General features: G+C 37.8%; 2 protein-coding genes across 2 annotated transcripts; one reads left to right on the top strand and one right to left on the bottom strand.

Moving 5' to 3' along the window:
• Positions 1 to 186: 186 nt before the first annotated feature.
• LOC108709050 (olfactory receptor 51G2-like) lies at positions 187 to 7869 on the bottom strand. The gene is made up of 5 exons (XM_041584768.1): positions 6930 to 7869; positions 3158 to 3267; positions 2888 to 2925; positions 544 to 661; positions 187 to 306 (listed from the first exon to the last, which is right to left on the bottom strand). The coding sequence occupies exons 1-5, from the start codon at positions 7858 to 7860 to the stop codon at positions 187 to 189; spliced, it is 1317 nt and encodes a 438-aa protein (XP_041440702.1). The 5' UTR covers positions 7861 to 7869.
• A 4990-nt stretch (positions 7870 to 12859) lies between these two features.
• Positions 12860 to 13819, top strand: LOC108709049 (olfactory receptor 8H1). The gene has a single exon (XM_018248677.2). The coding sequence runs from the start codon at positions 12860 to 12862 to the stop codon at positions 13817 to 13819; it is 960 nt and encodes a 319-aa protein (XP_018104166.2).
• Positions 13820 to 14575: the final 756 nt, after the last annotated feature.

The following is a 14575-nucleotide window of genomic DNA, read 5'->3' as shown; positions in this document are numbered from 1 at the left end:
TGATGGCGTGGTGGTCAACGATTGGCTGATCACCATGTCATGAACTTCAATGTCTTGGCAGTTTTTGGAAGGGCTGTCTGTGTGATATCCATATGGTTGGCAACCCTAATTCTATATATAAAAGGGGTGAGAAGAAGAAAATCTAAGTCTGTTATAAATAGTATTATGTGGTAGGTAAGTGGAAGGTTAGTGGTTCCCATTCTGAAACAAACAAATACAAGTGGAACTCCTTAAACTGAAAGGGGAGAAATTGAGTAGGTGGATCACCAGGGTGTGAATGGCTTTCTTACAGGTGTCTTTGGAAACCTTGAGGCAGATAAGGAATATCCAGAGGAAGGAATGGGATATGAGCAGTGCCATGGAAAGAAACTACCTACAAAACTAATTGCTCCATTCAACTTGTTGACAGAAGAAAATAAGGCTCAACATATTATCATAAAACATGTTGCTAATGTAAGACCCACAAAGTGGAAATCTGGCAGATAGCAATTAACAAGATAAAATGTAGGGGTGATATAGAAGTTCTGAGAGCCAATTACTAACTTTAAAGCCTCTGGATTCCTCATTTGCATTGATTCCGTTGAGCAGAAGGCTGGCTATGACAGTGTACATGGGCTCATGAAGGCTTTCAACAAACACCGCCACAAAGATGATAGTGTGACTAAACAGCAAAATGAAGAAGTTATGAGGAAAAGTGAGCAGCAAAGATATTTAAACTAGGGATGCACCAAATCCAGTTGGCCAAGATTTGTTTTTTTATTACAGTACTGTCAGGTCAGTTAATGGGAACAAGTTTATAAACTGTTACATGACAAATTTATGACACAAGTTGTTGAGGTGTCTAATGACACAGAACTTATAGCAAATGTGCAAGTCATTGAACCCCATGGTAATAGTGACCATAATGTGATGTCATTTAATGTCTGGTGCAAAAAACAAATGTAAACCAGGACAACAAAAACCCTGAATTTCAGAAAAGCTAATTTTTGTGCCTTGAGGGCTGCCCTTCAGAGCACAGAACAGAAATGGTAGTCATTTAAAATGATATTAAATTGTTACTGTTCTTAATTTATTCCCTTAAAGAATAAATGTAGAAGCTCTAAGAATCACCCTATGTGGCTTAATATAGAAGTAAAGAAGTTAATAGGAAAGAAGAGAAAGGCATTTAATAGCTACAAGTCTGTGGGGACATAAGCTGCATTTAATGAATATATGAATAACAATATAATAAAAGTTGCAAAATTGCAATCCGGAAGGCAAAGATAGTAAATGAGGAGCACATTGTGGCTGAGGCTAAGACTAACCCCAAAAAGTTTTTTAAGTATATTAATAGTTCAAAGATGTGTGTTGAGAGTGTGGTTCCCTTAAATAATGGCACCAGTATGGTTCTAACAGATACAGAAAAGGCAAATATGCTAAATCAGTTATTGTCTTCAGTGTATACAATAGATGAGTCTCACTTCATAGCTGCACTGTTAGCTCAGCTCAGTCTAGTCAGTGGCTGACTCAGGATATGTACCATAAAGCTTTAATAAAAATTAATGTGAACAAGGTGCCAGGGCCAAATGGAATACATCCCCGGGCTCTAAAAGAGCTTAGTTTAGTTTTAGACCAGCCCCTATTTCTGATTTTCTCAGATTCACTTTCATCTGGTATGGTGCCTATAGATTGGAGGAAAGCTGATTTTATTCCAATATTTAAAAAGGGATTACGATCTCAGCCTGGCAATTATAGGCCAGTAAGTCTGACATCTCTGGTGGGCAAATTATTTGAAGGCTTGTTAAGGGATCACATTCAAAATGTTTTCCTAGTGAATGGCATTATGAGCAGCAATCAGCATGACTTTATGAAGGATAGGTCATGTCAGAAAAATTTGATTGCTTTTTATGATGAGGTAAGTAAGATGCTGGACAGTGGGGGGGCAGTAGATGTGATCTATTTGGATTTTGCCAATGTGTTTGATACTGTGCCCCACAAACGACTGCTTTCTAAACTAAGGTCTGTTGGGCTTAATGAAGTCGTTTGCACATGGATAGGAAACTGGCTACAGGATCAGGTACAGAGGGGGGTTGTTAATGGGACATTCTCTACTTGGAGTAAGGTTCTTAGTGGGGTCCCTCAGGGCTCAGTATTGGGGCCACTTTTATTTAACTTGTTTATTAAGGACTTATGGGAGGGTATTGTAAGTAATGTATCAGTGTTTGCAGATGACACAAAACTATCAGCCCAATTAATTCCATCCAGGATGTGACACTTGCAACAGGATCTTGACTAACTGGCAATCTGGACAGCTAAGTGGCAAATGAGATTCAATGTTGATAAATGTAAAGTCCTGCACCTGGAATGTAACAATATCCACTTATACCCTTAATGGGACTGCACTAGGCAAATCCATAATGGAGACGGAGCTTGGAGTCCTTGTAGATAATAAACTTGTCTGTAGCAAGCAATGCCAGTCAGCAGCATCAAGGGCAAATAAGGTCTTGAGTTGTATTAAATGGGGCAGAGATTCACGGGAGGAGGGGGTCCCACTGTATAGAGCACTGGTAAGGCCCCATCTAGAATATGCCGTACAGTTTTGGTCTCCATCACTCAAACAGGACATTATTGTATTAGAGAGGGGACAGAGAAGAGCAACTAAGCTGGTAAAGGGAAAATCTTAGCTATGAGGAAAGACTGGCCAAATTGGGGATGTTCACGCTGGAGAAGAGGCGCTTTAGGGGTGATATGATAACTATGTATAAATAAATAAGGGGATCATATAATAATAATCATGTAACTGCCTCAGAAGTTTCCCAACTCCATTCACACCCTGCTCGCTTGCCTCTGTGTCTTCTCTTCTGTTAAAACACTTTGCTTTTGAGCTTACACTGCAGTTCTTACTCACATTTTCAGCTCCTCACTGGCTTCACAATCAGCCTCTCTCTGTTCAAACAGGCCTGTATCAAAACCTATTCTTAGAAAGGCCACTCCACCAATTTTGTTTCTGTAACTGCAATCCCTTCTTCCTTTTGCCAATCACCTCTAAGGTGATTAGGGGATCATTTGCAAACCACAAAGCAGGGTGAAAAGTGCAAAAAAGAGGCTGCAATCTGTAGCGAATGAATACAAATAGAATTCCTATAATAAAAATGGAGAAATTGAGTAGGTGGGTCACCAGGGTGTGAATGGCTTTCTCACAGGCGTCTTTGGAAATCTGGAGGCAGATCAGGAATATCAGGAGGTAGGAATGGGATATGATACCGCAATCTGCATAACCCGAAGTGCCTTAGAAAGAGAGAGAAGTAAGTTGTAATGTCATTAAGTCAGCGGCCTCCGGCACTGGATTTGGGGTGTTATAAATATATTTTATACCGAATCAGAACAAACGGTAAAAAACAAGTAGTAAATGATATATATAGTAATAATCTGTGTAATATTATAATGAATCCTTTTGGGGCCACCGTGCAAGAGACCTCATCTAGGCATTTCCCAGTAAATCAGAGATTTACACTTTATATACACTAAAAAGTCCTTAAAAGTCCCACCATGCATTGGATATTCCAGAGGCATTACGCGTTTCCATTTACATTGGCATTGTTGCTTTACAAATGGAGAATAATGTGGGATTTAGGGGACGTTGTCCCACCTTAAAAAATGCCTAAGACCCAATTTAGTCTGAAGTAGCATCACCCCTTCTTAGTGCTCTATATTTTTTCCAATATATTTACATATACAACAATCTTTTCTTGAATGTTGAAAGTAATAAAATAACAGGTTCCAAATGCCCTCGTGGTCTAGCAGCCCATAGCAACATCCCAGAAATGTACTTTAAATCAGCACTCCAATAAATGATGCCTTCTATGTAGTTGCTGTAGGTTGTTAAACCTGGAGAAAATGTTGCCCCTATGTAGGGACCTATAGGTTTAATACAGTATGTCCCTATGGCTTTAACTGCCTACACTTCCTTATGTCCTAGTTGCTAGGCAGATGCCCATGTATCTAGTTATTTAATTTACACATGGTCACCTTATATTTATGTATTGAATATCCACTTGAGGTATGAATTATTGCCTTGAGAGCATACCTTATATTAGTAGGCTAGAAACAACAGGTATTTCCCAGTATCTTTTGCCCTGTGGTGGCCTTGCCTGCTTCAGAAATCATAGAGAGTAATTTAGGAATGGTCCTACTTGCCCGTCCCACTGTTTTATCACTGCAGATCTTGTCTCTGTAGATGCCTTCATTGACTAGTGGAGATGAGGCCGTAGGTTAGAAAAGTCACCAGGCTCTTGGCACCATTGATAACACTTAAGCCTTCATTTCCAAATCCTGATTAATCCTCATTTAGATGATGGTGACCAGGTTTATATTGCAACATGATGTTAAGTATATGTCCTCTAAAATTATAAGTCCTCTAAAAAAGGGCATGTTCCTCAAGGTGAGGTCCCATTTTGTTTGATAATCATCTAAGGTTATGGATCCTTGACCATGTTTGTCTTCCAGTTATGATATTAATGTTGGACTGGTAGCTAGGGGCCACTATAAAATCTTAGGCCATGGGTCCACTATTCAAACTATTTTTTCCTCCTCTCCACAATCAAGCTTTTAATTCTCCTCTACATTCTTATTATACTGTGTTCCTCCATCTATTAAGCCTCATTGTTCCCAAAGAGAAATTGGAAATGCCCATGAAATAAACAAAACCTTGGTTGACCCACCACTAGTTTTACTGGTATCCCAGTCTCTGCTATATTAAGGATTGGCTTTATTGGTTTGTACAGTTTTCTCACATCAAGAAGTCCAAGCACCAATATCAACCCATTCTTGGGACAGTCCATAAATCCCATCACTGGTTGTAGTTTAAAATGCTGTTATATCTCTGCAGACACACCATACAGCCAATCTTGTTATTGTTTCTTGGGTGGCTGGAACATGTTTCCATGGAGAGTGTTCAATGCGTCTCGTTCATTTTCTTCCTTATAACATTTGGGTTATTTGTAGCTGACGTTTTCTTCCTTTTCTCGGCAGGAGACAATGTATGAAAATTATAGGGATACAGTGTCGGGGCAGTAGCAGTTGTAGATGACAGAGGAGCCAGAGGAGTCTGGGACTGGGTGCTGGTTAGGTGCCGGTCTACTCGGTCTATTTTTGATACACTATGTATGAGATTAAAAATAAAATTAGACACTTTTCTATTTCGAAAAGAAAAGTAAGAAACACTACTATGTGGCCATGGGGCAATCGGATTTCAAGCTGGATATGACAAAAGGGCTAATCATGACTAGTAGTGTGTTTACAGCAGATAACCGTGTGTAGAGTAGAAGCAGGGCACAATACGTGTTTTAGTAGTTCATAAATATGAGACAGAATTCAAAATCGTTCACGTGGGCCATGGCTACTATCTGCATAGAACTGGGTGTGTGTGTGCGGCATCCTCATAAATATTCCCATCTATCCAAGTTCAGCAACTGCTTAGTTAGTGGTGTAGGTCATTGTAGTGCAAAAACCACAGTGAAATGTTGTATGATAACAAAATAATTTTATGCTGCTGAACTACAACAGTTATGGGACATTGCACTTCAGTTTTGTCAAACAGTGTGGCCCTCGCCGTATCCTATAGGTGGTGTGAACATGACACAAAATACATATACTATAGTTATGAACCCCCTATAAATTGGGGGTTCAATCTCAAAACAATGATAAAAGGCAATAACAAAGATTTCCTTATTAAAACCACCACTTGACAAAGTGAGATGAATTTCTGATATCATATCTGATGCCTTTCACATGGCCACCTAACATCAATAAAATTACTATATCAATAAGACTAAATTCGCTGTTCCATCAGATTAAACTGCACATCCCTGCAATTGGCCCAGCATTGGAGAATCAAAATGACTCACTGTTGGAAGAGCCTCAAATAAAATGGCAGATTAAGAAAACTATAAGGACTTTGGTACGATCTATAATGGGAAATGTAGAGTCCTTGTGGTCTGGGAGGCCCATCAATGTTTCTTACCAGGGGAACTTATTAGAATATCTTCACATATAGAGAAAGAACGAGTTAAACAAGCACCTCTGACAGGGGCTTAAACCGGTAATACACAACATTTATAATAATGCCATTTTACTGGGAATAGTCACCCTACTAATTAATGCTTATATCCAGATCAGCCCCCTAAGCTTGTGAAGTATAACGTCTCTCTTATAGGGTCCAGAAAATATTTAATAATGGACAGTTACCTGCAAATGTTCTGTGTAAGTTGACCTTCTATGAAAGAACGATGGTTAGCGCAGCACCCCCCTTCAATGGGGTTATCAGTGTAGACATGTTAGTCTTGTCACCCCAAATGCTAATCTTGTTTTGGTTTATTCTACTGTGTAGTTAGAAGGTTCATGGACAGATTGGTCTGTTTCTTCTGAATCAAGATTGGACACACTGCAGCTTATTCTTGGCAAAAATATCATCCCAATTGTACCTTATAATGTCTGGGCAGTTGGAGCAGGTTTTCTAACCCAACAAGAAAAATGTCCTAAAATAAGGTAGGTGTTAATGCTCACAATAAGGTAGACCAGAGAGATGTTGTGACATAAGCATGAGGAAACAAGGGCAGGAAGAATGATTTTAAAGGAATGGCAATAACAGGTGAGACATTGACATTGAGGAAGGAGTAGAAAAAATAAAAGGTTGGGAGTAGAAATAAAGGAGAGAATTATTGAATATAGAGGACAAGATGTAAGAAGGGCTAGTCAACGGAAGGAAAAATTAAAAATATAGCAGGAAAGTCAAATAAAAACAGAACAGAATTAAGGGATGAGGTAAAAGACAAATGGATAAGAGAAAAAGGGCTTGTTGGGAAATAATAGAGAAGATGTAATAGTGATCATGTGCTATTCCTAGATACACTAGGGGAGATAGGAATAGGAGATATTTATCTTGCAAATACACTCTGCTGAATGTGAAATGTGATGAATGATTTTCATTTTTAGTCTTTGCATCCTTATTCCATATATTAAAGGAGTGAGAAGAGGGGTAAATATAAAGCCCATTATAGCAAGTAGTATGTGGAAGGTAAGTGTGAGGTTATTGTTCCCCAGTCTGTAGCGAACAAAGAGAAATAGACCTCCTGCCATGAAAATGGAGAAGTTGAGGAGGTGGGTCACCAGGGTGTGAATGGTTTTCTTACAGGCGTCTTTGGAAATCTTTAGGCAAATCAGGAATATCTGGAGGTAGGAATGGGATATAAGTATTAACATAACCATTAAATTACTCACAAAACTAACATTTCCATACAACTTGTTAAGAGAAGTATCTACACAGGAGAGAAAAAGGATGGATGGGTTATCACAAAATACGTTGCTAATGTGAGAGCCACAAAGAGGTAGCCTGACAGCAAGTAATGGAAGAGGCAAAGTTAGCATGATATTAAAGATCAGAGATCCCATAATTAATTTTAAAACCACTGAATTTGTCATTAGAGTTGGGTATCTCAATGGGTGGCCAACTGCTAAATAGGTGTCATGTGCCATGATGGTGAATGTGGAGACTTCACAATAGCCAAAAAGTGTCACACCGAATGTCTGGGTGAAACAGCCAACACGTGAAATTTCATTGGATGAAAATAACAAGTCAGTGATCAGTTTTGGGAAGACACACGAGCTCCCGAATATCCCGTTGAGCAGAAGGCTGGCTATGAGAGTGTACATGGGCTCATGAAGGCTTTCATCAAACACCACCACAAAGATGATTGTGAAGCTAAACAGCAAAATGAAGAAGTAAATTATGAGTAAAAGTGAGCAGTAAAGATATTTAAACCTTTCCATCTCCTCAATGCCAAGGAGCACAAAGTTCTTGCTTATATTGAACTCATTTTCCATTTGATATAATTTTATAATTTGATTTGAAAAAGATATAATATTAGATGAAGACACATTGTTACATCATACTGTCATGTTGCCTCCTGCTTGGGATGTTGGCTCTTTATATATACATTTCTGTGTTATAAGCTGCTGGATCTTAATCCTTAACACATTCTTTAATTAATATCCTAAAGGACAAGTAGATACACAGTATTCTCTGCAGGATACGGGAGCTGAAGCAGAATAAATGACATATGACAAGTAGTAAATTACATAAACTAATCTGTTAAAGATCATAATGAATCCTGCTGGGGCCTCAATCCAAGGGTCATGGTTGAAATGTAGCTCAGAACCAGACTTGCCACCTCAAACCAGATAGGCTGAGTAAATGGCAAGGACCACCACGGTTACATTGTCTGGTGTATTCAATATAGATGCAGGTTATGCATTGTCTCAAGAGCATGGCTCACTGTAGAGCCTCAAAAGTAACTGCCATTTGCCTTTATCCATTAGTATCCATTGTCCTTTGGAAAGTATGTAGAAATATTTGGGAATTATCAGTGGGTTTAAGAAATGCCTGAAGCTGCCCCATCTTGATTAATGCAGACAGCATATGATACACTTAAGCAATCACTTTAAGTCCCTCTTGGTGCTCTATGTTTATTAAGTTGTGTTATGAGTCTGTCCTTCTGAAGCTTTGGGCGCTGCCAGTCGTCAAGCAAGACAAATACCACACCCATTGTGCCCTTTTGAATCTTGATGCAGAAAAAGCTTTTGATAACATTAATTAGGAATTTGTTTAAAACATAATAAACGTTGTTTAAATTAACGGTCACTTTAAAATCTATATTACGCCCAAGTTTTAGTTTCTGGAGTAGAACCTAGTAGTTTTTCCTTACATCCATCCATGTAAGAAAAAATATCAGATCCTTCTCCAGCAACTAAAACAGACCACTAGACAGGGTTGTCCTCTTTCCCCCTGTTGTTTAATTTGACAACAGAACCTTTAATAAGAACAATAAAATCTAAAAATTATATTTATAGGGGAATCAAAATACATGATACTGTACAAAAAGTTCTGCATTTGTAGATGATATTCTACTTTTTGTGCGAAACCATAACCCTTATGGTTTTTTTTTTAATAATATTTCAACTTCATTTTGGGAAACATCAAAAATATTGGATCTCAACAATTAGTTAAGAAAACCTCTTAAGATTTTATGGATGTCAAAAGAAAAATATGTAGGGGTTTATTTTTCATCAGACTTCTCCAGGTTATACTCCTTAAATACATCTCCACAAGTAAAATAAATAGTTAATCTTTGTAAGCAGTGGCCTAACTATCAACTATATAATCTCCCATTACTCCTGAAACATTCTGATATAAACCTGATACAACCTTATCAAATTTTATTTGGAATAATAGAAAAAATGTTTTTAAGCAAACTTAGACATCAGGAAAGCTTTAATGCCCCTATTTTTTTTACCTGGAAACATTTATTTAATAAATAAAAAGAAATATCATCAATGATCAAATATAACAGTTTCTTTTTACCCACCTCAGTCGCTGAGCCAAAAAAGTCTCTGAGACAAAAAAGCCCCCACAAGAAAAACGTCCATTGACTTCTTCTGGAGTGAGAATAAAAAACCTTTAAAAAAACCTGTTTTTATATATTTCCTGTATAATGACTTGACTTTTTGCACATTACACAACTCTTGCTCAGACACTTCTAATATCAGCCAGGCTTTACTTTAGTCTTGTGGAAAAGAATATTAGGAAATTGGAATCAAAAGTAAGGAATACGTATAGAAGAAGTAATTGATGAAAGAAGAAGGGGAGAAGTAGGGAGTATGGAGGATGATATGTAAGGGATAACCAGGAGAGACAAGAAAATGGGAAAAATAGCCAAAGAAAGGTCATTATGAATTAAAGTGAGTAAAGTAAGAGAAGTGAGACAGAAGAAGGAAATAGTGAATGAACAAAGAGGACAGATGGATGATAATGAGAAAAAGAAGAAAATACAAAGAAAGAAAAGGAAGAAAAAAGAAGACATGGACAGTTAAATAGAAAGAAGGCAAGTGATCTAAAAGGAAAAGCTAGAAACAAACAGAATAGTAGGAAGTAAACATTTGCTGGTTGCATCCATACACACACACAAACTATATATATTCATACACTAGGGGGCAGATTTATGAGGTGAATTTTTGAATGAAAAAAATTCGACTTTCGAGCTATTTTTTGTGTTCTTTGACTAGGGAATAGTCCATATTCGGTTCGAATTTGAAAAAAAAAAAAAAAGGAAATTCTAATATCGAAATTTATCATGTACTGTCTCTTTAAAATTACTGTTTTAGCTTATGGGGGACCTCCTAGAGCCTATTTGGAGTCAATTGGTGGACTTTGAAAAATCAAAGCTTTTTTGGGAAAAAAAACTCTGAATCTAATTCGATCGAATGCACTATTTCTTCGATTCGAATGAATATGGACCTATTCAATCGAAAACGGACATATTCGACCGAAAAAAATTTAATTTTTGTTGGTCTTTTTGAATTTCGAAGTTTTTTAATACGAAATTCAACCTAAGGGGCATATTTATCAAGGGTCGAATTTCGAATTGAAAAACTTCAAAATTCAAATTCAAAAAGACCAACCGAAATGAAGTCAAAGTTTTTTTGGTCAAATAGGTCAGTTTTTGTTTAAATAGGTTCGTATTCGGCTGAATTTGAATCATTCGAATTAAAATTTTTAAAGAGACAGTACATGATAAATTTCGATATTCGAATTTTCAAATTTTTTTCAATTCTGAATCGAATCTGGACTATTACCTAGTCGAAGTGCACAAAAAATAGCTCAAAATTCTAATTTCTTTAATTCGAAAATTCACCTTGACTTTTGATAAATCTGCCCCTAACTATAGAGTTTAGTATCCCAATAGCCTTTGTATTATGTCTGTCCAAGAAATCATCCAAGTCCCTCTTATAGTCATTAACTGAATCAGCATCACAACATCACCCGGCAGTGCATTCCCCAACCTCACTGTTATTTTCCTTTAGCATCTGTACACGCTAAATATGAAAACTTATAAATCTAGCACTTTAGAATTGAACAAAGAAATTCTTTCAGATTTGCAGTTAATTAATACAGGCAAATAACCCCACCCTTCCAAAAAACACTAAATGTTTATGTCTAAGGAAGTTGTCAGGAGAAAGAAAGAGGCTGATGTTCTTCTGCTTAGGAATAAAATTAGAAACCTTTCTCACATCTTTCCTAAGCAGAAGAACATCAGCCTCTTTCTTTCTCCTGACAACTTCCTTGACTACTTGCTGGTCAGACTGGTGGGAAACTGACCAGCAGGTGGCGCTGTTGTAACACAATTCATTCATATTAACAGTACATGTATCCCTTAATATCTTGGAATTAAAACAAAAAAGAAAGTACATTGCAAAAGTGCTTAGAATAGACCCCTTATCAATTTTACATTCACTTATTTTAAAAGTTTACTTATCCTTTAAGGTACAAAATATAATCATTTTTATTAGTGTCTCAAGTAGCTCAGTCTTTTGTCGCATTAGAGTTCCATTTAAACGTCCAACTATTAAACACACATCACTTTTATCACCTACCCCCAGGGTAGACACGGTTGAGTTCAGTATTTGCTGTATCTCTTCAAGAGTCATAAAAGCTCAAGCATAGGGTGTTTTGTTTGTTACTCTGCTTAGACAAAGACCAATGATAAACTTCTCACTCTGTCACCACTCCTCATGCTATTGAATAGCAGCACTTAAATACTCAAGTTTCTGGGGCCAAGAGCCACCTGATGTTTTATCTTTCCCTGTTCTCTGCCTGAGGTCAGCAGTTGACAATACACCCCATCTGCCAGGACTCTTAGCACAGCTTACTAACGGGCAGTCTGATAATTAGTTTAGGTGACTTATCTGAGGTGGTACAATGTCATGTATTGGGCTTGGTGGCAGAGGTGTATCAGTCTAGTCAAGTTAATCCAGGCCATTAATTTGCAGCAAATTTCCACGTTTCACCGCCGGCGAATACATTTGTGAATCTTCAGCAAAAATGTCAGATTTTCGCGATTTTTTCGTGAAATGTTCAAATTGCTCAATTTTTTTGTGAAAAATTTTTAAATGCTCGATTTTTAAGTGAAACTGTTAGATTTGCTTGATTTTTTCGTGAAAAGGAGCAATTTGAAGTGAAAAAGTTCAAATTGCTCGATTTTTTGTGAAAATGTGCGAATTGCATTATTTTTTTGTGAAACAGTCGAAATTCACGATTTTCTCTTGACCTTTCCGATTTCACAATTTTTCGGGAGAAATTCGCCCATCACTAATTATTTGCCAACTGCTGTTCTTCCTCCCATCTTATGTCTGTGGAAGATCTTGAAAGTCAGTGGGCTTGGCAGGGGGTAGTTTTGCTAATGGTCCTGACGCTAAAACATGAATCTAAAACAATTTGTAGCAAGCAAAACCTCGTTGAAAACTATTAATTGTGAAAGCTGAACCTACATTGTACCAGCAATTGTCTTCTCCAGTATTACAGCCGCTACACTTACAATAATGTTCTTTCTTGACATTTCAGTTGGGGGTTTTTTATATGTGCAGTTTAATAGATCATAACATCAATGTTCCTCTTGGAAGATTTCAAATAATTCTTTTGTTAATTGTATCTGCGCATAGAACCTCCATTGGGATTGCACTGATGGGGACTCAGAGGTGGCAACGTATTTTCATCAGACTATTTATATCAGACACAACTCATTCTGAAGCAGATCTGTACTTGCATTAGAAGGTATGGTATGAAGAGCATTGGATGGTGTCTTGGTATTGGTGCAGGTCACAGAATTGTAAGTTATTATGTTTAGAGTGTAATCATCATACTTTGTCATCATCACAACTGAACACACAACCTTTTCTCATGCACAATGTTTTATGTACTGTATTGTCTCCATAAATGACACTGGAGGATCATCAGTTGTTTATTTCTAAACAGGCTTGTGAAGATCTGATGAGCAGGAAAAGTATGGAAAATGCCTCTTCTGTTAGCAGGAACTTTGTTCTTCTTGGAATTGTGGAGATGGAAGAGCTGAGCTATCTCTACTGCATTCTCTCCCTGTTCATATACATATTTATAATGGTGTTGAGTTTGGAGATTGTGCTTGTGGTTCTGACAGAAGAAAGCCTCCATGAGCCCATGTACATCTTCATATGTAATCTCACCTTCAACGGAATGTTGGGCAGCAGCTCTTTCTTTCCCAAGCTGATCATTGACTTGTTGACTTCATCCCATCAGATCTCCCACGTTGGCTGCTTCCTCCAAGTTCTTGCTATGATGACTTATGCCTTTTTTGAGCTCTCCTCTTTTACAATTATGGCCTATGACAGATATTTGGCTGTGTGCGACCCCTTGCGATATGTCACCAAAATGACCAACGCAAAAGCCATAAAGCTCATCCTAGGTTTCTTTGCTTACTCGTTTATTAATATCTTGGTTGCTGTTATTTTATCTTCAAGACTTACTTATTGCGGGGCACAAATCAAAAATATATTTTGTGATAACCTTTCCCTTATTGTCCTATCTTGTGGAGATTCCTCTATAAATAATGTCTATGGGGCCCTAAGTACCGTTACTTTGTTGGTTTTCACATTACTGATTATTGGTTATTCCTACCTAAAGATCTTTATGGTTTGTCTTAAGATTTCCAAGGAAGCCTGTGAGAAAGCCATTCATACTCTGATCACCCACTTACTTGGCTTTTCTATCTTCTTGGTTGGGGGGCTGTTTATTTTCATACGATTCAGACTGGGGAACAACAATCTCCCTCTTTTTTCCCAAGTTCTTCTCTCTGTAACTTTTATAGTTTTCCCTCCTCTCCTCAACCCTCTGATATATGGAATAAGGACTAAAGCATTAAGGGTCAAAATCTTTCAGCACCTGCACAAAATAAGAATCATATCCAAACTCTAAGGAATAAACAGGTAGGGCCTTATTGTATCTGTAAACCCTTGTTTGTTATTCACCATTTGTTCCCTGGTAAAACACTGCGTAACTTGTGGCTCTATATAAATAAATGATGATGATGAAATAACTGGCAGTTAGGCAGGTTGTGTATAGACTTAAAAGGTAGAACATTATCAACCTAACGTACTATGTTACAATGTTATTTTTAATGTCTATGATCGGGGATTTTGGACTAGGGCTCATTCTGTAATAAGGACCATGAGATAAGGCTATGAAAATATTGAAAACCCAGTTGGATTGTTTTGCAGTTAAAATGGATTTAAAGGACAATTCAACCCTAAAGTTAAAAAACCACTACCCTTCTACCCTACATAGACCCCTTCCCTCGGTGCAGATTCAGGCATCAGAGTTCTTTGTAATGAGGCCAGCGCTTCTGCAATTTTTGTGAGTTTGGTGCATGTGCTGTTGTTGCGAAACAGAAAATTGCGCCAACTGCGCATGCGCCGCCACGCCGGTCTCCTTCTGAAGATTTCCGAAGAGAAGAAGATGGTGCCCGTGAACTCCGATGCCTGAATCTGCACTGAGGGGTAAGTAAAAAGTTTGGGGCATTTGCCCGGGGTAACACTTAGGCTGGGGGGGGGAGGGAGGGGGGTCTATGTAGGGTAGGGGGTAGGGTTTTTTAACTTTAGGGTTGAATTCTCCTTTAATCAGCTTAGCTTGCATCAAATACAAGCAACTGTCTTAGGGGCAGATTTACTAAAG

The sequence above is a fragment of the Xenopus laevis genome, chromosome 2S (assembly GCF_017654675.1).
Source record: "Xenopus laevis strain J_2021 chromosome 2S, Xenopus_laevis_v10.1, whole genome shotgun sequence".
Classification (NCBI taxonomy): Eukaryota; Metazoa; Chordata; class Amphibia; order Anura; family Pipidae; genus Xenopus; species Xenopus laevis.
Note: the sequence above shows the minus strand (reverse complement) of the source record. Positions and strands in the feature narration are given on the sequence as shown.

What these genes read in the sequence shown, in the direction of transcription:
- LOC108709050 (XM_041584768.1), bottom strand. Translation starts at nt 7,860, where the DNA reads ATGGAAAATGAGTTCAATATAAGCAAGAACTTTGTGCTCCTTGGCATT. An exon ending in GCCAGTGAGGAGCTGAAAAT is followed by an intron (nt 662 to 2,887) that starts GTGAGTAAGAAC and finishes TTTGCTGTTTAG; the next exon opens with TCACACTATCATCTTTGTGG. An exon ending in AGGAATCCAGAGGCTTTAAA is followed by an intron (nt 307 to 543) that starts GTTAGTAATTGG and finishes ATCTGCCTCAAG; the next exon opens with GTTTCCAAAGACACCTGTAA.
- LOC108709049 (XM_018248677.2), top strand. Translation starts at nt 12,860, where the DNA reads ATGAGCAGGAAAAGTATGGAAAATGCCTCTTCTGTTAGCAGGAACTTT.